At 42.4% G+C, this 12664-nt stretch overlaps 1 protein-coding gene across 1 annotated transcript; it reads left to right on the top strand.

Moving 5' to 3' along the window:
* Window positions 1–6069: 6069 nt before the first annotated feature.
* Window positions 6070–11857, top strand: psmg2 (proteasome (prosome, macropain) assembly chaperone 2). The gene is made up of 7 exons (XM_053612948.1): window positions 6070–6227; window positions 7229–7400; window positions 8256–8314; window positions 9779–9897; window positions 10011–10196; window positions 10646–10766; window positions 11364–11857. The coding sequence occupies exons 1-7, from the start codon at window positions 6171–6173 to the stop codon at window positions 11442–11444; spliced, it is 795 nt and encodes a 264-aa protein (XP_053468923.1). The 5' UTR covers window positions 6070–6170; the 3' UTR covers window positions 11445–11857.
* Window positions 11858–12664: the final 807 nt, after the last annotated feature.

The raw sequence follows: 12664 nt of genomic DNA on the forward strand, positions 1-12664 counted from the left end.
AGCTAACACATCCAGAGCTAGCGCAAACGCGGAGTTTTAATGCTAGCTAACACATCCAGAGCTAGCGCAAACACGGAGTTTTAATGCTAGCTAACACATCCAGAGCTAGCGCAAACACGGAGTTTTAATGCTAGCTAACACATCCAGAGCTAGCGTAAACACGGAGTTTTAATGCTAGCTAACACATCCAGAGCTAGCGTAAACACGGAGTTTTAATGCTAGCTAACACATCCAGAGCTAGCGCAAACACGGAGTTTTAATGCTAGCTAACACATCCAGAGCTAGCGCAAACGCGGAGTTTTAATGCTAGCTAACACATCCAGAGCTAGCGCAAACGCGGAGTTTTAATGCTAGCTAACACATCCAGAGCTAGCGTAAACACGGAGTTTTAATGATAGCTAACACATCCAGAGCTAGCGCAAACGCCGAGTTTTAATGCTAGCTAACATTAAAATATAATGCTCGCTAAAATTTTGACTAGCTCTTGCTAATATATTGAGATCAAACACTATCGCTATCATGTGGGGACTAAATAAAAGTGTGCGGTGGCGTGTTTGGGTAAAAAGGCGACAGACTGTGTGAGACAGAGCGTTAATTATAATATATTTGTGTAAAATCTGATTTAAAAAACCCACTGGATGTATTTATTAAAAGGAACACGAACACGAACACAGGTTCATTTGGGAAAGTGAGGCCTCGAACCAGCATCTCTCAGAACTCATGGAGCTTAAAGGATTAGAAAGTGTGTGTGTGTGTGTGTGTGTTTCAGAGCCAGAACATGAGATTGTTAGCGCCTATTAGCAGCTCAGAGACGAGGACATCCCCGTCTCTCAGAGAGAGTAAACACGCCTCACGAGTCAAACACTGAATCCGCACGTCTCCACGTGACATCACGTTTTAATATGTACATAATTATATTTACTCTTTCAAAGTTTTTATATCCAAAGAGACCTGAACTCATACGCTTCTGGTTGCTAGTTTCTGCACACTAGCAAACACGAGGCTAACGTTGCCAACATAATGGTCGTCAGTGCTGATGGTTTAGGATAAACAGGACGGTATTACGGCGACCATATTGGACATAAGCACCCCCAGGCCACGCCCCCTCCCAAAGTTAGAAGGTGGAACGGAGGTAGATGATAAACTTGACACCTACACCCGATCTACACAAATTTAACCGTAGCTAAGCTTAGCTAAAAATAGAGACCAGTGAAGAGTAGCGCTCTTCGTGGCTGTATGTTGTCGTATCCGTGCTGCGTGTGCTGGTGTAGTTGATGTTTGTGTTTATGTTACGTGGTCCTAATCTTTGTTCACGTTTGCTTCACTTTAAATAAAAATACTCCGCACTCCGACCAATCCGTGACTCGACGAGCCATGATTATTGCTAATGACACGCCCCCTGGTGGGAGGGGCATACAATATATTAAATTCTAGAGCACATTTAATTGGACGAACACAACGCGAGTACAGGACGAGTCACCAAACTGATGTAGTGTATGAAATTAAAATCTGAATATCTACAAATCGATTTATTTTTTGTGTTGTGTACTGTATCAGTGTCTGAAACACAACGACACAAGACGCTCGGAAACGCCGACCGTGATTTCAGTCGCTATAGAAATCAGAGAGGGAGCAGTTGCAGCTGCGGGCGCGATTTATTGTTATGCTTTTTTCCTCAGGACTCTTCATTTCTGTAGAAATGCTCCTGCTTTGTTCGCGTGTGTGCGTGTGTGTGTCTGTGTGTGTGTCTGTGTGTGTGTCTGTGTGTGTGTGAAGTTAAACCGGTTCGTTCAGACAACATCCACGCTGAAACATAACACCAGCTGACATGGAAATCTCCTCCTCGGATTTAAGGTCTTGTTGTGACGATTGTCGTTGTGTGTTTTTGCGTCCACCGTTTGATATTTTCCCCCACAGGGAATTCATGAGTACGTTTGGAGCGTTATGGATGTGATGTTTGCGCTCTCGTCGGTTAATAAAGTGTCTCTTGGGGACAATACAGACGAAATCTCAAAAGCTCACGTGTTTCAAATACACAGCAGATTATCAGCGTTACGACAAATTTTTATGGGAGACGAATTTTCTATAAAATCTGGGAATATAATTTAGTCGTGGCCAGTTCCCACCCATCAGGCAGCTCTTCCGTATCCATTGCACGACATCCAGGGAGTGTGAAGGCTGTCACAGACACCTGTGATTGGCTAGTGTCCCTGTGATTGATAGGGGAGAGAGAATAAGCCCCTCCCACCCGGAGGGACCAAAATCTTTTTGGATAGCCGTGTCATCGTCGGGATTCGGACTTGTGATCTACGGACGATTGAGCGGACACATCGTACGTGAATGAATTAACAAAGTATAGATTTGAAAAGTTTGGGAAAACATCATTAAGGAAAAAACCCTGGTGCTACGTGTTGGGTGCGACGTGCCTCACCCCGTACTCCACATATTCTCTCACAAATCTGACCAGAGAAAGGAAATACGGTGACATATATCTGAACGACGAGCGTGACATTTTAAAAGTAGTCTTCTCGCTGTGCTCACAGCCGTATGTTTCCGTGGTAAAGTTGACATTTGCGTCGAAACGCCTGCGTATTTGTGAACACGTGAGGGCGTCTGCCTTCATACACTTCTGCACTGTGTGTAACGTGGAAAAGCTTTTAGTACTCTACTTCCTAACCCTGCACTGGCAATTCCCAGCGAGAAGCTAATTCTCTCCCCATCATACAGCTAGAGCCTGCGGGGGTGAAAACTAACACACGCTTCCTCCACGAGACACGTGAAGCCAACCACGTCATTTTCTGCTGCTCATGCTGGGTCACGGGGCGGCGTGACACTAAACTCCATCTGCCCCCTTAAATTGTCATTTATTACTTGGTCATTTATTTATTGAGGGAAATGATCCAATGTTACATATCTATGAGGATAAAAGTATGTGCACCTTTGCTGTCAGTATGTGGTGTGACTCCTTGTGCAGTAATAACTGCAGATAGACGTTTGGGGTAACTGTTGATCATCTGCACATCGGCTCGGAGGAGTTTTATCCCGTTCCTCAGTACAGAACAGCTTCAGCTCTGGGATGTTGGTGTGTTTCCTCACATGAACTGCTCGCTTCAGGATCTTCCACAACATTTCTATTGGATTAAGGTCAGGACTTTGACTCGGGCGTTCCAAAACATCACCTTTATTCTTCTTTAACCGCTCTTTGGTAGAACATCTCGTGTGTTTAGGATCGTTGTCTTGCTGCATGACCCACTTTCTCTTCAGATTCAGATCATGGACAGATGTCCTGATATTGTCCTTTAGAGTTCGCTGCTATCATTCAGATTCATAGTTCCATCAGTGATGGTGAGCCGTCCTGGTCCAGCAAAACAGGTCCAAACCCTGACACTACCACCACCATGTTTCACAGATGGGAGAAGGTTCTTATGATGGAATGCAGTGTTTTCCTTTTCCAAACATAACTCTTCTCATTTAAACCAAAAAGATCTATTTTGGTCTCCTCCGTCCACAGAATATTTTTCCAGTAGACTTCTGGCTCGTCCATGTGATCTTTAACGAACTGCAGATGTGCAGCAGTGTTCTTTTTGGAGAGCGGAGGCTTTCTCCTTGCAGTCCTGCCATGCACACCGTTGTTGTTCAGTGTTCTCCTGATGGTGGACTCATGAACATTAACATTAGCCAATGTGAGAGAGGACTTTAGATGGTTAGAAGTTCCCCTGGGTTCCTCTGTGACCTCGTGGACTATTACACGTCTTGCTCTTGGAGTGATCTTTGTTGGTCTTGGAGAAGAGGGGAACACTGGTGTTGAATTTCCTCCATTTCTACACAATCTGTCTGGCTGTGGATGGGTGGAGTTCAAACTCTTTAGAGATGGTTCTGTGACCTTTTCCGGCCTGATGAGAATCAACAACTCTTTTTCTGAGGTCCTCAGAAATCTCTTTTGTTCGTACCATGATACACTTCCACAGACACGTGTAGTGAAGATCAGACTCTGATAGATCCCTGTTCTTTAAATAAAACAGGACAGTCACTCACTCACACCTGATCGTCATCCCACTGACTCTAATCTCACCTTCACATTAACTGCTAATCCGAGAGGTGCACATACTTTTACCCCTCTATTTTGTCTAATTTATTTAATGTGCTTCTCTTTGTCTACTTTCAGGACTTGTGTGAAAATCTGATGGTTTCACTTCAGGAACTTTCCAGAACTAAATGATTTATAAATCTATATGTTGATGTGCTGTGCGTTCCCAGGCTGAAACACATATCTCAGGGGTGATGTGAACAAGTCGGGACACTTTCCTCTCAATACCAAACACCACACGCACATTAGACCAAGTTGCTCGTTGCATATTTTGGCTCAGAGCCCAGAAAACATCAAAACATGTGATCTTTATTAAAGGAGCGAATCAATCACTCTCGCTTCATACGTCACTGTTATTACCCATAATGCACCACAGCGCACAGTGATTTCTTTCAGCAAATAGAGTAAACAAAACCTTTTTTAGTTTCCTCCTCTCTTTCATCACTTGCTGTCTTGTCCTCTGAGTGTGTTCATTTGATACTGTCTATTAAGAGCCACACACACACACACACACACACACACGCACACACACACACACACACTGACATTTTAAAGAGTCTCTCCATGACATCAGGGGTCAGAAAGCAACAGACAGATGAAAATCTTCAACATACACTGCAGAATTAATGGTGTGTGTGTGTGTGTGTGTGTGTGTGTGTGTGTGGGTGTGCAAGTTCTGAAATAACAATAACTGCGCACTGGATGATTCATGGCTCTGAACACATTTTCTTTTGTGCGTCTTCAAAGTGAGGATGAGTCAGAAACATAGGGGGAAACTCAAAGGAGACTGCAGCAGCCAGAGCAGGACAACGAGCGGAGGAGGAAGAATAAAACTAAAAAAAAAAAAATAATAATAATAATAATAATAATAATAATAATAACAATAATCATAATAATAATAATAATAATAATACTGCAGCACACTGGCAGCGGCGCTCTCTCACACTGCAGCTGCTCTGCATTTCTATTCTCTTATTCTACCTGTACACTTATATAAGGAATGAGAATGTTCTGACCTGCTGAGGTGGTGGAATATCACACACACACACACACACACACACAGACACACACACAGACACACCATACACACACACTCACACACACAGACGCACACACACACAGACGCACAAACACACACACACTCACACACACACACACACACAGATCTTAAACATTAGAGCCTGCAGAAGAGAATTACAGTGAGAACATTGGGTTTTAAACAAACAAACAAACAAACACACACATACATAAACAAATAAATACCAAAAACAAGCAAAAGTAATAAATATTTAAACAAACAAACAAACAAATACATAACTAAACAAATAATTACATAAATAAACAAATTCATGAGCAAATAAATAGCTAAACAAACAAACAAATATATTTAAAGAACAAAAAAGAGAACTGCACAGCTACTGTCTAATATTTAATATATCCTACTTTATATTTCATAAATAAATAAATGAATAAATAAATAAATAAACAAGCAAGCAAATAAATAATCTAGTCTAGAAAGAAAGAAAGAAAGAAAGGTGTAAATATGATGAATACACTTTAACATGTACACATTTCATCATCCGAGCGAACTTTAGAACCTGAAGCTGTTGAATGATATTAATGAGTCTGAACTGCTGCTCCATTTATTCTGTTTCTTTCAGTAATAATCCCACAGATGCTGTATTTATTTCCGAACTGATTGAATGTGAAGCGGAGACTTTAATTTTGTAATTTCTGTCTCTGTCACGCGCCTCAAAGCCAACTGCCGGATCTAAATTCAAACTAATCCGTAACCTAAACCTTTCTACTTACACATTTGTCCTCAGTTATTAAAATAACTATCTATACCGATGTTTATGCTCCAATGTTTATAATAAGTACGTGTATATATTATATATATTTTAATTTTCTGATTGATATTTTGATCAGGCAGACAGAAGGACGACCGTCAGCGGTAAAGGGCCTTTCAGTGAGAATCAGTGCTTCCGGGTTCAAATGTGAAACGAAAACACGCCAGTTACAGTTGATTGGGGTTTTCTGCACCCGGTTTATTATCTAACAGTAAATTAAGAGATAAAGAGCCATGTTTGTGTCAACGGGAGAGCGAGCTCCGAGTTTTACAGGCTTTACATTAATCACGGTGAGTTTCAACAGAAATAAAGACGCGTACTGTACTTTCTCACACTGCATGTCACTGTGCAGTGGAATGGTGTGCTGGTGTAATGGGGGTGTAATGGGGATGTAATGGGGATGTAATGGTGTTTAGCCCACTGTGTTTGTGTGTAATGGTGGTGTAATGGTGTGGTGGTGTAATGGTGGTGTAATGGTGGTGTAATGGTGGTGTGGTGGTGTAATTGTGGTGTAATGGTGGTGTAATGGTGATGTAATGGTGTGGTGGTGTAGTGGTGGTGTAATGGTGGTGTAATTATGGTGTAATGGGGATGTAATGGTGTTCAGCCCACTGTGTTGGTGTGTAATGGTGGTGTAATGGTGATGTAATGGTGTGGTGGTGTAGTGGTGGTGTAATGGTGGTGTAGTGGTGGTGTAATGGTGGTGTAATTGTGGTGTAATGGGGATGTAATGGTGTTTAGCCCACTGTGTTGGTGTGTAATGGTGGTGTAATTGTGGTGTAATGGGGATGTAATGGTGTTCAGCCCACTGTGTTGGTGTGTAATGGTGGTGTAATGGTGGTGTAATGGTGGTGTAATGGTGGTGTAATGGTGTGGTGGTGTAATTGTGGTGTAATGGTGGTGTAATGGTGGTGTAATGGTGATGTAATGGTGGTGTAGTGGTGTAATGGTGGTGTAATGGTGGTGTAATGGTCGTGTAATGGTGGTGTAATGGTGTGGTGGTGTAATGGTGATGTAATGGTGGTGTGGTGGTGTAATGGTGATGTAATGGTGGTGTAGTGGTGTAATGGTGGTGTAATGGTGGTGTAATGGTGTGGTGGTGTAATGGTGATGTAATGGTGGTGTAGTGGTGTAATGGTGGTGTAATGGTGGTGTAATGGTGTGGTGGTGTAATGGTGGTGTGGTGGTGTAATTGTGGTGTAATGGTGGTGTGGTGGTGTAATGGTGGTGTAATGGTGATGTAATGGTGGTGTAGCGGTGTAATGGTGATGCAGTTGTAATTGTTTTTCAGCCGGCGGTGTCGGTGGGGAATGTGGGACAGCTGGCTGCAGATCTAATCATCTCCACGCTGGACATGGTGAGAGTCGGACACTTCCACACGGACTGTCTGATCCCCATGGCGGGGAATAATCCCTACAGCAGCGGCGAGGAGGACGCGGCTCTGCTCAGCACTAACGCTGAAGGTCAGATCAAATCACTCACAAACAGCAGAGACGTCAGGGAGGTCACAGGGCCGGTCTTTCCAGGGGACAGCAGGAAGTGGACGGGAATAGAATACAACGGAATCTCATGGAATGCCGTGGAATTGAAAATAAAACAGAATGAAATGAAATAGAAGACGATACCGAAGGGTGCAACAGCGTGGCAGTCCACTACATAATCACTCCATGCAACAGGAAACATACGTTTCCATAGTTACCCATGAGGTATTCTGTGCCCTGGGTAGTGCACTTATGTATCAAATAGGGAGCTGTTTGGGACTGTGCAGCTCTAAGTGCTTTATATAGGGTTTAAATGATTGGCACTGCACCCTAGTTAGTGCACTAGCTGCTCATTAGAGTCATTTAGGATAGAGCTCATGAAATAACACATATACAGCCTATGTAGTGCACTTATGCAGCCTAAACTGGATTACCCGCACTACCTAGGGCACTACATCACATACGCACTGATATCTGATATGTAGTGTGCACTTCATTGTGGCTAGAGTTCTCTATTAACCCTGTAAGTACACTACAAAGGGTATGAAGTAACGTCTTACAGTGTGCTCGTAACACCGTTACCTAATGCACTAAAATAAGGTACCGTGTAAGTGTGATAGTACGAGGTCCAGTGATTATGAAGTGCACTGTGTAGTGCCCTGAGTGTTTATTAATCATTCCTGAACACTACACGCTTCAGCACGAGAACAGGAGAAGACGTGCACGTCTATAGGGACTAGAAGCCACTTGGGACTCGTCCCCATTTTGTGTAGCGTTTTCCGGTGTAATCCGGTTTATGTAATTAACGCGGTGTGAATGTGTTTTTCTCCTCTGTAGTGTACTGTCGCGGGGATTTGCAGTTGGCCGTGCTGCAGATACGGACGCCCATTTTACCGGTCAGTCTCGTCCCCTCACTGACACCCAGTACGCTGTCGTTTCTATAGTAACAGCTCACTCACGGTGGACGGTCCGCGTGAACGGATTAAAAACCTGCGTAGTTGTTGATACGGTGACGTTTTCTGCAAGGAGACGTGTGTTTGTTTAACGTGTATGGAAGGAGTCTCCAGTGTCAGTGCTGCGTAACAGTCAGGACGGAGGAGGTTACGCTTCTTTACGGTTTCTCTGTAACGTGACAAGCTGCGTTTTTAAAAAAACATTAACTTGGAGAGAGGGAATAGAGAGAGGGAATAGAGAGAGAGAATAGAGAGAGGGAATAGAGAGAGGAAGAATAGAGAGAGGGAATAGAGAGAGAGAATAGAGAGAGGGAATAGAGAGAGGAAGAATAGAGAGAGGGAATAGAGAGAGGAAGAATAGAGAGAGGGAATAGAGAGAGAGAATAGAGAGAGGAAGAATAGAGAGAGGGAATAGAGAGAGAGAATAGAGAGAGGGAATAGAGAGAGGAAGAATAGAGAGAGGGAATAGAGAGAGGAAGAATAGAGAGAGGGAATAGAGAGAGAGAATAGAGAGAGGGAATAGAGAGAGAGAATAGAGAGAGGAAGAATAGAGAGAGGGAATAGAGAGAGAGAATAGAGAGAGAGAATAGAGAGAGGGAATAGAGAGAGGAAGAATAGAGAGAGGGAATAGAGAGAGAGAATAGAGAGAGGGAATAGAGAGAGAGAATAGAGAGAGGGAATAGAGAGAGAGAATAGAGAGAGGGAATAGAGAGAGGAAGAATAGAGAGAGGGAATAGAGAGAGAGAATAGAGAGAGGGAATAGAGAGAGGGAATAGAGAGAGGAAGAATAGAGAGAGGGAATAGAGAGAGGGAATAGAGAGAGAGAATAGAGAGAGAGAATAGAGAGAGGGAATAGAGTGAGGGAATAGAGAGAGGGAATGAAGAGAGAGAATAGAGTGAGGGAATAGAGAGAGAGAGAGAATAGAGAGAGAATAGAGAGAGGGATGGTGAGGGAACGAGTGTTTATAGCTGCTATAACGGAAGTGAGAACAGGAAGTAACTCGTTTCATGGAGCATTAAATGGAAACAGATAAAAAGCTAACAGTAACTCCGCTTCCTGTCTCTAAGATTCGGATTTTTCTTGTTTCCATGGCAACGCTCACAACTGCTTAACGGTTCTACAGGTTTGTAGGTAATAGTAGCGAATAGTTCAATAGAGAAATGTTTTTTTTGTGTGTAAATTTCACATTCAGACCCAGGATAGGGGTGGGAGTGGGCGGGGCAGAAATCATTTCTGGACTGCTGATTGGCTGAAATGGCAGCGACTGAATCTGTGCTTGTTTGTTTATATTTAAATCTGAATTTAACTTAAACCGTAACACAAACTGGACTGAATTCGATGCTTAATAAAATCAATACAGAATAAAAGTCTCTGAACCGGGCTTTATTTTGACGCTTCTGTTCCAGACGAAGACGAAATCTTTCCGTAAGACTCTGCAGTCCTGGATTAAGACCAGCGGGTTTTCCAGGACGGTGCTGCTGTCCAGCTGCCACGCCCACCACCGAGACGACCAGCAGCTCCTCACGTACAGACCAACGTCCATTTAAATATATTTCTGTTTAAGCATGGTCCAGTATATCTGTTTATAACATGGGTTCCCTGGTTGTTGTTTTTCTTGTTGTTGTTGTGATAACGCAGCTCTCCTCTGAGATACCTGCTCACTCCCGCTCTGCAGGGGGACACGGAGGGGACGGAGGGGACGCTGCAGAGGCTGGGATGGAGGGAGATGGAGAGAGTGAGCGCTTTCCCTGGAGTTACTGATTCAGACAGACAACGTCTCTACATCCCGGGAGGAGGAGTCACTAAAGCTCTCTACAACAGCTGGTACTGACGTACATCACAGTGATGAGGAGGGGGAGGAGGAGGATCAGAGTGATGAGGATCCGAGCTTTACAAATATAAACGTTTCATTCTGTCTCTCTCTCCGTTTAGTTGTGTGTAACTCTGCTGTCTGTCTCTCTCTCTTTCTACTGATCCGTTTATCTGTCTGTCTCATTCGCCATCTGTTCATCTGGCTGTAGGCGTCTGTCTCTCTCTATCCCTCTTTCTGTCCATGTATCTTTGCCTATGTCTATTTTTCTCTGCCTTTTTGTCCCTTTGTGTCTCTCACTCTGTCTGTTTACCAGTTTGTCTATCTGTCCATCTTCTCTACCTGTATTTCTGTCTCTCTCTCTCTGTCAGTCTATCTAGTGATTCAGTGTGCAGTAAAAGTTGAATATTGACAGAGGAGTGTGACGGAGTAGCTGAAACTGAAGTGTGTGTGTGTTCTTCAGCTGCAGTGAGAACATGTCCATGGCGGTGCTGCTGCTGTTCTGCTCTGAGGGAGACAACATCCCCGATGCCTTCACGCTCGTCAATCACCTGAACGACTGGCTCCACCTGCTGGACAAACCGGTCAGTGACACACTGTGTGTGTGTATTTTATATCTTATGTATTTATATAAAAAAAAAAAAAAAAAAAAAAAAAATTATATATATATATATATATATATATATATATATATATATACTAAAAAAATATATATATTTATATTAAAAAATATATATATATATTTATATTAAAAAAATATATATATTTATATTAAAAAAAATATATATATTTATATTAAAATATATATATATATTTATATTAAAAAAATATATATATTTATATTAAAAAAAATATATATTTATATTAAAAAAAATATATTTATATTAAAAAAAATATATATATTTATATTAAAAAAAATATTTATATTAAAAAAAAAATATTTATATTAAAAAAAAATATTTATATTAAAAAAAATATATTTAAAAAAATAATATTTATATTAAAATATATATATATATATATATATGATTAGCAAATTTTTAAAAATAGTTTAGTAAAACATTTAATAATCTTGTGTGCAGAGGCAGAATGTCACTGTATTGAATCATTTCTCAGCTTTTGCGTCAGTTCATTCGAGATGATGATGATGAAGAGAATGATGATGTTGTTTCCTGTCTCAGGTTCAGGGCTCTGTCCCGTGGAGAATCCCGTCCTCCTGGAGGCTGCTGTTTGGAAGCGGTGTTCCTCCCATGATCTTCTGAACTCCACCGAGACACAGGAGACAACGTTAATGACGGCACACGTTTCTGAAACATCTGGACTGTGTGTGTGTGTGTGTGTGTGTGTCACTTCATGTCGTTCAGGAAGCTGTCAGAAACAACCTGAATATTCTTCCTCATCATCACACGTATCCCATAAATCAGTTCGAGGACGTGTTGTGGTTTTAAATGTGATCCCGGCACACGCCTAGTCTGGATATTGAGGAAAAATAACGTCATTAAATACAGCCATAACACACCTGCAACCCTTTGCCAAATTCTATCGTCTTTAAAATGTTCATTACGGTAAAACGTCTGATTCTCATTAAACACAGACTTCTGTGAAATTTTTGTCCGCTGTCTGTTGTAAAGGTCTAGATTTACACACACGCACACTGAAAAAGTCTTACAAATACTCGAGTTCTACAAGTTTCAAGGTTTAATTTGAGATAAATGACTGAAGGTGTTGATTAGTTTTGTCTAACTGCAGCTCTGACAGTAGTGCAGCTTTATATTAATGCGCTCGCTCTAATACAGTAACAGCTCGTTCACAGCACGTGTACGGAAGGAGTCTCCGGTGTCAGTGCTTTGAAACAGGCGATGTAACTTTAAGATGCCTCTGGTGGTTCCGTGGGGCAAAAAGATCAGTGTTTTCTCTCCTTCCATAACCGCGAGTCATGGACTGAGTAACAGTCAGTTGTGGACGTTGACGTGTTGGAAGCAGGAGAAATGGGCGAGTGTAAGGATCCGAGAGACTTTAACACGGGTCAGATTGTGACGTCTAGACGTCTGGGTCAGAGCGTCTCCAGAACCGCAGGTGTTGTGGGGTGTTCCCTGTGTGCAGAGGTTAGTACCTACCAAAAGTTCTCCAAGGAAGGAGAACCGGTGACAGGGTCAGGGGTGTACAAGGCTCGGTGATGTGCATGAGGAGAGAAGGCTAGTCCGTCTGGTCCGATCTCACAGAAGATCTACTGCAGCACAAACTGTTGAAGAAGTTCATGCTGGTTCTGATAGAAAGGAGTCGGAACACACAGAGCATCACAGCTTGCTGCGTATGGATCTGTGTAGCTGCAGAGCGGTCAGAGTGCCCATGCTGACCCCCTGTACACCTCCGAAACACCTACAATGGGCACGTGAACATCAGAACTGGACCATGGAGCAGTGGAAGAAGGTGGCCTGGTCTGATGAATCCCGTTTTATTTTACATCACGTGCAGGCTGGGT

Source organism: Ictalurus furcatus, chromosome 24 (assembly GCF_023375685.1).
Source record: "Ictalurus furcatus strain D&B chromosome 24, Billie_1.0, whole genome shotgun sequence".
Taxonomy (NCBI): domain Eukaryota; kingdom Metazoa; phylum Chordata; class Actinopteri; order Siluriformes; family Ictaluridae; genus Ictalurus; species Ictalurus furcatus.